The sequence below is a fragment of the Eleutherodactylus coqui genome, chromosome 11 (assembly GCF_035609145.1).
Source record: "Eleutherodactylus coqui strain aEleCoq1 chromosome 11, aEleCoq1.hap1, whole genome shotgun sequence".
Classification (NCBI taxonomy): Eukaryota; Metazoa; Chordata; class Amphibia; order Anura; family Eleutherodactylidae; genus Eleutherodactylus; species Eleutherodactylus coqui.
Genome location: NC_089847.1, coordinates 101,294,129 through 101,305,687, shown reverse-complemented (window position 1 = coordinate 101,305,687; position 11,559 = coordinate 101,294,129). Strand labels below are relative to the sequence as shown.

The 11,559-nt window shown below is 46.5% G+C and overlaps 1 protein-coding gene across 1 annotated transcript; it reads left to right on the top strand.

The window, feature by feature from the left end:
- Positions 1-2,516: 2,516 nt before the first annotated feature.
- Positions 2,517-11,558, top strand: TMEM216 (transmembrane protein 216). Its single transcript, XM_066583174.1, has 6 exons — positions 2,517-2,545; positions 2,753-2,769; positions 5,870-5,963; positions 6,682-6,774; positions 8,943-9,144; positions 11,301-11,558. Exons 1-6 carry the CDS (start codon positions 2,533-2,535, stop codon positions 11,314-11,316), a joined length of 435 nt encoding a protein of 144 aa, XP_066439271.1. The 5' UTR covers positions 2,517-2,532; the 3' UTR covers positions 11,317-11,558.
- The last annotated feature ends 1 nt before the right edge of the window (position 11,559 follows it).

Below are 11,559 nucleotides of genomic sequence, written 5' to 3'. Positions count from 1 at the left end.
ATCAGTGGGGATCTCATCAGTGATGAAGAAAAATGGAGTCAGTTCCTGTGGATGGGGAGTAACTTGCAGACTTGGTACAACCCCCTTAATCAATGGGACCCCTACATGATACTCACTGGACCGGGATTGGTTGCCTCTGCACTGACCAATCAGAAGAGAGTGTAGTGTCATAGACTACTGATGCGCTACCAAGGTAGGTAGTCAGAGAAGCCGTGCAGCCAGCTTTGCTTTTCCAAGACCGTAGGGTAGCTTTAACCCCTTCCAGTCACAGCCAGTTTTGGACTTCCTGACCGCCCCTTTGTTTACTGCTCTGACATGTGACACTTCATCACAATAACTTTGGAATGCTTTTACATAGGCCGGATCCACAGGAGCGTATGCGCAGCGTTTTTGCAGAACGAACATTGCTTTTTTGCGCATGCATTGGTGTAATTTACCTTTTTGCGCACACAAAAAATTACCCACCGATGCTCGCAGCCATAATTAGCCTAACGAGTTCAAGATGTGATCTTTTTCCTGCACAATTATGGGCAAGAAAATAGAGCATGCTGTGCGTTGTTTTTTTTTTTGCGCAACCGAAATGTGCGTGAAAAATACGTGCATGGGTTCAAATCACAGCGCAATGCTTGAGCAAACTTTGTGTGTACAAATACGGCTTTAGGGCTTATTCCCGCAAGCGTATATCGGACGGTGTTTTCACGGCTGGCCGATATACGCTTCCATCTGAGCAGCCCCCCCTCCTTCCCCCATCCTCACCAACTCTCTCCTCCACTCTGGTGTTTGCAATGGGTGGGGTTGGGATGGGGCGGAGCTAAGCACCGCTCTGTCCCGCCCACTCTCATTGCTGGCTATGGACAAGGGGAGGGGATGGGAGCTTAGCTCCGCCCCCACCCACTCTCATTGCAAACTGCTCAAATGGGAGAAGCAGAGATCCGGTGAGGGAAGGGGCGGACTGCCCAGATGGAAGTGTATATCGGCCGGCTGTGAAAACACTGTCTGATATACGCGCATGTAAATAAGCCCTTATTCCCGTAATTCCGTTTTTTCATGAAGCGTCGTACTTTATGTTAGCGATGAACTTTTTGCTTATATATTTTTTTGCTTATATATTTTACAAATCGAAAAACTTACTGAAACTTTAGAAAACTTTGCAATTTTTAAAATTTTTATTTTTTGCTTGTAAGACAAACCCTATCGACAGAAAACTAAAAAAAAAATGATGGCGGCAGAAAATATTTTTAATCTTCTCCAAGGAGATTTTCTTTTTTAACCCTTTGCAATCCAATTTTGGATTCAGGGTTTCCTAGGGGGTTTTCTCTTTCTGCCATTATACAATGGCGCCATCTGCTGGTTAGAGCCAGTACTGCGGTATGGGACATGCGGGAGAGGCCTACGACAACAGAGCGGCCAGTAATCTACAGTAAGAATACCCTGCCGGACGTCTTCCGACATCGGAGCTGTACAGCCTTCAGTCAGCATGTTGGTTTTGCTGCAGTGTGTAGAAACAAGACCCCCACCCCCACCCCACCCAAGATGGCGGTATTGCGTTTTTTTCCCCTTTCGCTCCATTTAGATTTTTTTACAAGTCTGTCAGTACATTATCTGGTGCATTAAATACGATCATTGAAAAATACAACTCGTCCCGCAAAAACCGCGCCCTCAGACCGCGACGCCGGCGGTTAAATATAAAAGTTAGGATTTCGTGAAATTTGGAAAGAAAAATCGGAACTGAAAAAAAAAAAGCTGCGCATCCTTGAGGCCCCGTTCACGCAGTCCTATTCGCACAAGCGATACGCAGAAAATAGAACCCGTTGATTTTACTGGGTTCGTTCAGATGAGCGTATTTTCCTGCGCACATCAATCGCGGGGGGAAAAAACACGCAGAATACTCTTATTTTCCGATGCATTTGCACACCCAAAGCCCTTATAGAAGTCAATGGGGATGCACAAATGTGCGCAAACGCACGCTAGATGCGCCGGAAGGAGAACACATCTGATACTCATTAGGCTAATTAGCCATTTCCTGAACGCGCCTTGAAGTACAGTAAAATACGCCGATGTGCACGCAAAAAAGGCATTCCACAAATACGCATGCGCTCGTGCGGAGCGGGCCTTTGTAATCCCAAATGAGGACCGCTCCCACAGGACGGAATTGTCCGCGACGGCGTAGGCGCCATCTTTAGTAATTATTGTGGACTTTTGTAACTCTGAAATGCGTTCTACGGAACGTCTTGCGGAATTTTTTTTTTTGCAGACTTGCGGAATTACGTCTCCGGTATTTTAGAAATCCGCAACAATTCCGCAAGACGTCCGCAATTCTGCAGCAATGGTATTTTCGTTGCAGAATTTTGCGGTTTTGACGTAAAGACGCGCACATTTTAAAAGGTGCACAATTCAAGCCCCATAGGGATAATATTATGGCCCAGACTAATTCCCCTCCAGCACCGGGCTCAGCCCACACGGCGGCCAGCACCGGTGCACCGGCCGCCGGTATCCAGGAAGTGACGTCACCCGCGTCCCTGGAGCAACAAGATGGCGTCCAAAGGTGAGCAGCGGGACGGAGCGGCTTATATACACCGTCTGCTACCCCGCAGCACAGCGGTGCTCCCCCGCCCGCTCCGCGCATCGCCCGCATAGCCGTGCTCCACAGCCTACGGCCCTCCCGCTAGTGGGACTACAACTCGCAGTGCATGCCGGGGATTGTAGTTCCCTGCACCGCTCTGTAGATGTCTAATTCTTCTCTTTCCCGCAGGGAGAAGACGAGGGGTCGTATCCTTTATAACTGCGAGTCTGCAGCTGCTGTGGAACTACAAGTCACACAATGCCAAGTGAAAGGAGAGATGCAGAATGCAGGCTAGGGGGCGCTGTCAGCGCATGAGGACCCATTTGCAAGGCACGCTTCTTGGTTGCTGATGCTTAACGGTCGTCGCCACGGTGATCGTTCCTGCGTTTTTACATCATCGCTCGGCGAATGGAATCGGAGCGTCAGGGAGAACGTTCCGGAAGCTCGCCTCCATTCATAGTTGTTCGCAGATGATCGGCGGCCTGTTTACACGGCGATCAGTTTTCTGAGCGCAGAAGCCAAAAGGCGAACAAGTTCTCATTCACATACGTATATATGGATACCGAAATCTGAATGATTAATCGCAGGCGAGCGTGATATCGAAACCGTGTCGCATCACTTCTGTGAACTGGGGATCCCCCTATTCGAGCACGTTCTGTGCGTCTCACAAAACTTGCGCAAGATTCTCACCCGTGCGAACGTAGCCTCAGGCCAGGCTCACACGAGCGTCATTTCATTGGGCATTACTCGCGCACAATGCGCGGTAAATGGAGTTGTTGAAAGTACGTTGATTTTCATCGATCCGTTCACATTTGCGTATATTCATTGCGGGGGGAAAAACGCAGCAGGTTCTATTTTACCGCATATTGCGCACGATAGAGCCCCGTTGTTCTCTATGGGTGTGTATGAGAACGCTGTAGATACTCAATAATATTACGTACGCACAGCATGTTGCTAGGAAACATGCGTTGCAAGTTGAAAAAAAAAACGGAAGCCGCTGCGGAATCAAAAACACGGTGATATGCAACGCCACATGCTGGAAAATCGCTGCGTTCTACCGTGCGCTCTTGCGGCCTTAGGGGTTGTTTTTAGGCTAAACAATTGCCATGAACCTCCCCAAAAAAACGCTAAATCGTTCGAATTTGATCGCTAACCGTTCTGTGTAAACGCGGCCAACGATCGGGCAGCGAACGATAATCTATTCGCTTGTTCATTTCATACAGGCGTAAAAATACTCGTTGGCTCGTTCGCTTTAATTACCGACCGTTTACTTACACCGCGAATCCGAACAATTTAGCGAGCGATGTATCTGCCTTTATAAGCAGTCCGCACTCTGACGCCGTTCGCTCATGGGAATGCTAAATCGTTACGTGTAAAAGCACCCTTAGACCGGAATCACACAGGAGCGTATTTGCGCATGGAAAAACTTGTGCGCGTGATACGCAGAAAATAGAACCCATTGATTTCATGTGAGCGTGTTTGGCGTGCGCAATTTGGTTGCGTAAAAAAATACTCAGCATGTTCTGTTTTCCTGCACATTTGCGCAGGGGGAGAGCGCATGTTGAACTAGTTACACTTACTGACTATTTCAATGGCTGGAAGCAGCGGGGATCGTTTTCTTTTGCGCGCACAATTTGCGCAGCAAAAAGTACAGTAAAAAACGGACTTGTGCATGTCAATACGCAACACATTCAGGAAAACCGCAGCGCAAATGACACATATTCTCGTGTGAATGTGACCAAAAACACAAGGCAACTAGAGATGAGCGAGCGTACTCGGATAAGCACTACTCGCTCGAGTAATTTGCTTTATCCGAGTATCGCTGTGCTCGGGTCTGAAGATTCGGGTGCCGCTGCGGCTGACAGGTGAGTCGCAGCGGGGAGCAGGGGAGAGCGGGCGGGAGAGAGGGAGAGAGAGATCTCCCCTCCGTTTCTCCCCACTCTCCCCTGCAGCTCCCCGCTCCGTGCCGGCACCCGAATCTTCAGACCCGAGCACAGCGATACTCGGATAAAGCAAATTACTCGAGCAAGTAGTGCTTTTCTGAGTACGCTCGCTCATCTCTAAAGGCAACCCCTTGCCTACAGGACAGGGAATACTGTGCGGATCAGTGCTAGGATCCCCACCGATCCCAAGACCGGGGGTCCCATGTCCTCCGCGCTGCGGACTTCCTGCAGTGAGGAGACTGAATGAAGCGCCGGATTCAGTCGAGTGGAAACCGTTCACGTATTTCCGTCAGCCCATTGAAATGAATGGAGCTGCCGCTGCGCGCGCTCGGCCATTCTGATGTCACTGAGTATATAACGCAGCGGTGTACCGCCTATCGCCGCGTATGGCAGTGATTTTGGACTGTGCATAACGGTGTATTTTACGCACGCAGTCTTCCTTATTTCTTTCTTCCTCCACATTTCCGGCTGTCGCTTAGTTACACTGTATATAAATGCTGCACGTAAGCCAAGTAATTGCGTATGTACAGCGTTTACTACACGCCCATAAAGAACAATAGGCTCTATCATGCGTAATACGCAGTGGAATAGAACATGCGTTTTTTTACATACATATTATATATACGTAAATGTGAGTGGATCAATGAAAATCAATGTACTTTCCATTCACCACGTATTATGCGCATATAATACGCTATTACATTCCGCTCGTGTGCGCCCGCCCTAACATGTAGGACGATGTACTTGGCATTTGTTGTACAACTACTTTTCAAAAAGTTATTATTACCGTCTGTCCGTGTTGTATCACAGTATTACGCTGTTTGTTTGTTTTTCCTGCGCAATTCCGCAGTGTTGCGCAAATGTGCAGGAAAATAGAGCATGTTGCGTTTTTTATGCGCAGGAATATACGCGCCTGTGAGCAAACCCTTTGAAATGAATGGGTTCTATTCTCTGCGTATTGGGCGCGCAAATTCTGCATGCACAAATACGCCCGTGTGGAGGGGCCTTAATGTTCACAATATAAGAATGCTAGGGGGCGCTGCTAGGTATAGCTTTTCCATTTCTTTATGAGGTCTATGTGTTGTGATGCCATTTCATGCAACCCCAAAGGAATACATCGCAGACATTTAAAGCGACCCTTCAGCCTGGAGAAACAAAGATGGCAGCGCCGCTTCTCTGACTACCTGATGTGTATTAGTAGCATTGGTAGTCATGGGGGCGGTACGGGCATCTTTTGTCTCTCCAGCATCGGAGGGTCGCTCTAATCCCCATGGAGCCCTGTCTTTATTCTGGATGCGGTTTAGGATATCGGGGTCGTTGGCTCTGATTGTCTATCGCACATGACTTTCCTTGACTCCGGCAGCTGTCCTCCACCCCGCTAGAAGTCCTCCTCTTCCTCAATGGCTGGTACTGCGCCTCCTACTTCCTCATTGAAGCGCTCATATTTATTTATAAAGGTGAGTGTTGGATCCCAAGCGTTAGGTGATGTCATCGGGCTGCACTATGTAAGGGTAATCTAATACAGGAACAGGGTCGCTCTCCTATGAGCTATACCCACGCCAAAACATATTGTGCTGGTTGGCTAATGGGATCGATCATAGTTGGGGGTTCTGTGTATTTGGGAAGGGAGCACTTCATCCACCTCTCTCTCAATAGTCCTTGACTGTTAGCTGCTGTGCATCTACATACATAGCAGCCTGTTAGTCACTGTGCGGAGGGGAGGGAGGGGAAGCCAAACTGACAGCCGGTTGTATTGTACAGCATCCTTTATTTGGCCGGTATTACCAGTCTCGTTGGTAACTTTGAAATACACCAGTTTGGAGGTCAGTAATTATATGCAACTCCTTAAAGGGGTTATCCAGACAGTGCCCGATGTCCGTTCCTGGGTTGAAATCAATGGGAGCTGCGCTTGTCATTTCATTAGGACCACTATAGATGGTCTTGCTTGAACTTGACTCTCTCCCAGTGAAGTGAATGCAGTGATAGTGTACATATGCATTACTTTCATGACATCGGACCTCCATTCTTGGAATTGGTGGTGGTCTGAGAGATCGGACCACCACCGAACAACAACAAGTTATCCCCTATCTTGTGTATAGAGAATAACTTTATTTTTTTAACATGGGGGGGAAATGTGTCCTAACAATATTTGACAGTTTTTCTTATTGGCTTCAGGTCTGATCTTACCCTACCCTACGTCCAATCTGGTGCTGGAGGTGGTGATGCTTTTTCTTTATCTTGGTATTGAAATTGCGCGCCTGTATCTGGGTGAGTAGTGAGGACATACGGGGGCGTTACATCTCTACATAGTCACTGCATTATGATGTTACTTCAGCTCTTTTCTGGTTTGGAGGTTCTGGCTAATATTCTATATGTATGGAGGCAGAGGGGGTGCTGAGAGTCTCAAGATGTAGCCCCTTATTTGATTTTTGTGTTGAGGGCAAAAAAAAGTTGTCCAGAACATCCAAAGTCAACTAACTATATACAGGTGCCCACTGCTATGGCTGCTATGCAAAAACAGTCATTTTTACAAAGGATCTGTGCCCATGAGAGATGCATAGTTTGGTGCATAGTTCCATTTGAAGAGGATGCCTTAGCGCCAAAGGGTGCCATTTGATCATAATGTGGGCTAGGAACCTCAGCTTTGTATATGTAGTAATATAGCCAAAATGTATAAAGTTACTCAGCTTTGTATTCAAATTATTAGGAAGCTGTTAAATGATATGGTCAGTCTATAGAATACTAGTAATCTGTAGGTTAGGTTTAAAAGAGGTTTGCCTACTAAAAATCCTGGGGATATGTAGTACACTTGCAGTCAGTATGGGTTCAGCCTCTGGGGTCCCTACCAATTGCTATAATGGTGCCCTTTCTCGCAGGCCTGCTTACCTTTTGGATAAGTGACACATGTTACAGGTAGGAAAACCCTTTGAAAACAAAGAGTGAGTCCACATGTAGCAGCTGAAAATCATGCAGCCATCAACAGTCGCTCTGAAAACTGCATGTCGGAGTGGCTTTCAGCCTTGCTGCGACCGATACGTGTAGACTTATCCTAAAGTGGGTGATAAATCAGCGTATTTTAACCACATTATGCGGACAAGTGTCCTGATGTGACTCAAATCCATGGTGCTCACACTTTGGAACAGGAGATCCGCGGTCAAGGCTTGACACACATCCAAATTACGAACGTATAAATGTGGTCGGAATACGCTGGTCTGTCACGGGGGGTGTTAGGGGAGAACTTGGCAGTGGCAAATGAAAGGCTTCTGAGGCATTGGACTAGGTAGGTTTTGGACATTAACACTTTAATGTCACAGGGGAATGAATGGAGCAGACTCAGGCGCTGAGCCTGCTCTATTCACAGCAATTCCTGGTTGCGTTACACAGCTGACGGCCTCCTGCAATGACGGGGATTGGAGAGAACTCAGATATCGTGGTCAATAGAGAGATAGGGGCTCCTTTTATCACTGCCTTCCCAAAACAAGATCACACGTTTTCGGGTTCCCTAGTGAGAATAAAAAATAGCAGTTCCAAAAAAGTTTGATGAAACTTTTTGGAAAATATCTAAAACACTCCTTTTCCCATTCGTCGCACACATAAACATGATTGGTATCACTGAATCCATAAGGCTGGGTTCACATGGGACGGATTTGCAGTGGAAATTCCGTGTGGCAAATCTGTCCGCGGCTCCTAATCCCGGGATTAGTCAGCCATGTGGACACAATTTTGCAAAAATCTTGTCTACACGGGGCAGCCAATGCGTAGTAGCAAAGCCTGGCAGAACCAGCGATGCGGCGCGGAATTGACAGCCGCAGCATGTCATTCTTTTTTTTTTTCCCCCTTGCGAAAATAAGAAAGCTACGGTCTTGAAAATGCCACAAAGTGCTGCTGCTGCCAAAGATGGCTGTGGCTGGAAGGGGTTAAAGTATAATGAGACATCTTCACGGCTGTGCCCTAGATCTACAGTCATGCGGGTTCATCAAGTAGTGAGGCATCACCAGCTGATATGATCTAAAAGCCATTAGTAATTCATTAAACTTCCACTAATGTCAGACTCGCCATCTGATGCGCCTGTCCAGGATCCCCGCTGTGTAAATGTAACTCTTTGTAGGTCGACGACTATCGCTTCCCTTTCTACACCGCATGCTGTTAGCTACATGATTAGGAAATGCTGGGTAAGAGTAGCTACAGTTCTATTAGGCAGTCCTATAAATTACAAGTCCCTGATATATAATTATTAGTAGTCCTGTAAATGGGGAGAGTCATCGAAAAATAAGAGGGGCTACCATTGAAAATGATACTTCCTGTGGCGTCCCGGACGGCCCGTCAGCAGAACATAGACTGTTTTACAATACATTGACTTGCTGGAATGCTGCCTTCCAATATATTTTCTCAAACATTTAGCTGATCATGCTGATTTTTTTCCTCCCGTTTCTTAGGATGTCGGGGCAACCAGTGTGAGCGGAAGCTCCCCCTAGTGGTCAGTGTTGGTCTAACCATTCCGACTGGTTTGCTTGCATTATACTTCCTGTTCCTTCAGACATATGCATTGAGGCTGGAGACGGTGCTGAGCTGTATTCTGCTGTTCTTCTATGGTTTAGAGGTGATTCTGAGTTGTGCTGCTCTCATCACATTCTGCAGGTAATCACATACAATTCTCTGATCAGTCTCCTTTGTCTTTTTGGTTGCATGTGATACAATGCACATTAATAGATATATTAAAGGGGTATACCGCGACTTTTAATCATTCTCATCAATAGATGATCGTGAGGGCCAGCCGTTCGGATCCCCGCCAATCGGCTGATTCCTAGTGCTGTTTGTCACTATGGTCAGCGGAGAAAACAGAAAGCACTCGCCATAGCGCAGTGGCCCGGGTTGGTACCGCAGTGCAGCTCCCATTGAATTTAATAAGAGTTACACCTGCAGTACCAACCCAGGCTGCTATGCTATGGGCAATGCTTTCTGCTTCCTTCGCTGACCATAGCAGCATCATTAATCAGCTGATCTGCGGGTCCCTATTGATGACTTGTCACCATCTGCAGTGGAAGCTGGTTGTGACTAAGCTGGGGTCCCACTGCAATGGCAAAGATTGATAAGAACTCAGTTAACCTCATACATGCCACAATCATTCATTGCAGCATGAAGGGGGTTAACAGAGGGAGGATGTTCCCTCTGTGAAGTTCAGTCCTTGGGTCTCTGATGGGTTGCAATGGCAACCGGATGCCATTCAGTGGTGTCTGCGTCTGTCATTATTGTGAATAATACACACCATAATACAATAATACACACATAAGATCGCAGGTTCAAGTCCCCTATAGCAGGGGTCTCCGACTCCAGTCCTCAGGGACCACCAGCAGGTCATGTTTTCAGGATATCCTATAGTGAGAACACCTGTGGCAATGTCTGAGGACTGACGATAATTACATCACTTGTGCCACACTGAGGAAATCCTGAAAACATGACCTGTTGGAGATCCCTGAGGACTGGAGTTGGGGGAACATTGCCCTATTGGGATGCAATTTCCTTGGATTTCATACACTTTTAATGCCTCCATCTGCCCAGCTCTTACTTTTAGGCACCCATTACACAAGCATATTGGCACGCCTGAGTGCTGCATAATTGTGGTATGGACTATGTTTCCTTGTGTGCACATTGGCGTATTTTACTGTGCTTTCTGCGCCTGACAAACAAATACGCAGCGATTGAAATGGCTAATTAGTCTAATAAGTTCCAAATGAGTTCGTTTTCCTGCGCAGTAACACAGTGTTTCACGCATTTCCTAGCGTATTTTGTGGGCAGTTGCGCATCCCCATCGACTACTATGGGGACTTTTGGCGCCAAAATGTGCAGGAAAATAGAGCGTGTTGTGTTTTTGTTTTTTGTTTGGTTTTTTTTGCAAAATGCACAGGAAAAATACATGTATGGGAACTAACTCATTGGAATCAATGTGTTCTACTCTCTGAATCTTGTGTGCACAAATACGCCCGTGTAAAGGGGGCTGTGGGTTTTTCTGCGCACACTAAAAATACAGTAGAGAATACAGTTGTGCAAGCAAATAGGCAACGCCTGACAGGTAAATGCGCACGTAAATAGACAACGTATTTTTTAAAGGTTTTTTTTTTTTTTTTTTTTCCTGTAAAAACATTTGGTCAGCAATGACTGCAGCATCTGAGGAGTTACACGCTATAGAGGAGTGATTAGATGAGCTTCTCTGCTCTGCTATTTTGGGAAAAACCTCATATGAGTGACAATCAGAGAGCAAATATGCTCTCTAATTGATGGTGGTGATAACATGTTACCCCTCCCCTGTGTCAGGGAGATATACAGGAGAATCACAGATCTTCTCTGTTGACACCAAAAAATGACACCTGTCAAACGGCTATATGCTAGTTCTGTAAGGCCTATCAACATGTTTTTGGTGTCTGTTTCAAGCCAGTAATCTGAGCTTGAAAGTTACACCATAAGCATGTTGCTGATAGAATCAGAGCTGCGGCCATTTAAAAATGAACAAGCTCTGTTTGTCCCAAACTGTAATATCCTTTTCCTGAAGAAGGAACAGAGCTCAACCTAAACTGAGGGGGGGATTAAAATAGGTACCCATGTTTTTGAGTGTTAAAATTACCATAAAAGGGTTTTATGAATAAAAAGGGTCAACTTTTTTCCTAGAAATAGCGCCACTCTTGCGCATGGGCTGTGCCTGGTATTGCAGCTCAGTCTTATTTTCCTGAATGTTACAAGGCACACTTCTTCTGCAGCCCGTCGTCTTGCCATCTTGACATTCTTGTATTTCTTTACAGAGAACCAAGTTATTGAGTGTCCCATCGCCCGCTGCAGGATGACTCTTCTGGATTCCTGAATGTCCCATCTCTGTTTGCTGTGCAAATCGCAGGAGCCGCGAGCTTCTATCCGAGCCCTTATTCAGTGCAGTAAAGTGACTTCTCACTGCTGGAAGAGACTTGGTAGTCACTGAATAGTGGCCTCGGTTCATGTGTATTGGGGGAGGGGGGAGTTGTGTGTTTATTCCATTGTGACTTCACAAAATAAAAAAAATGATTT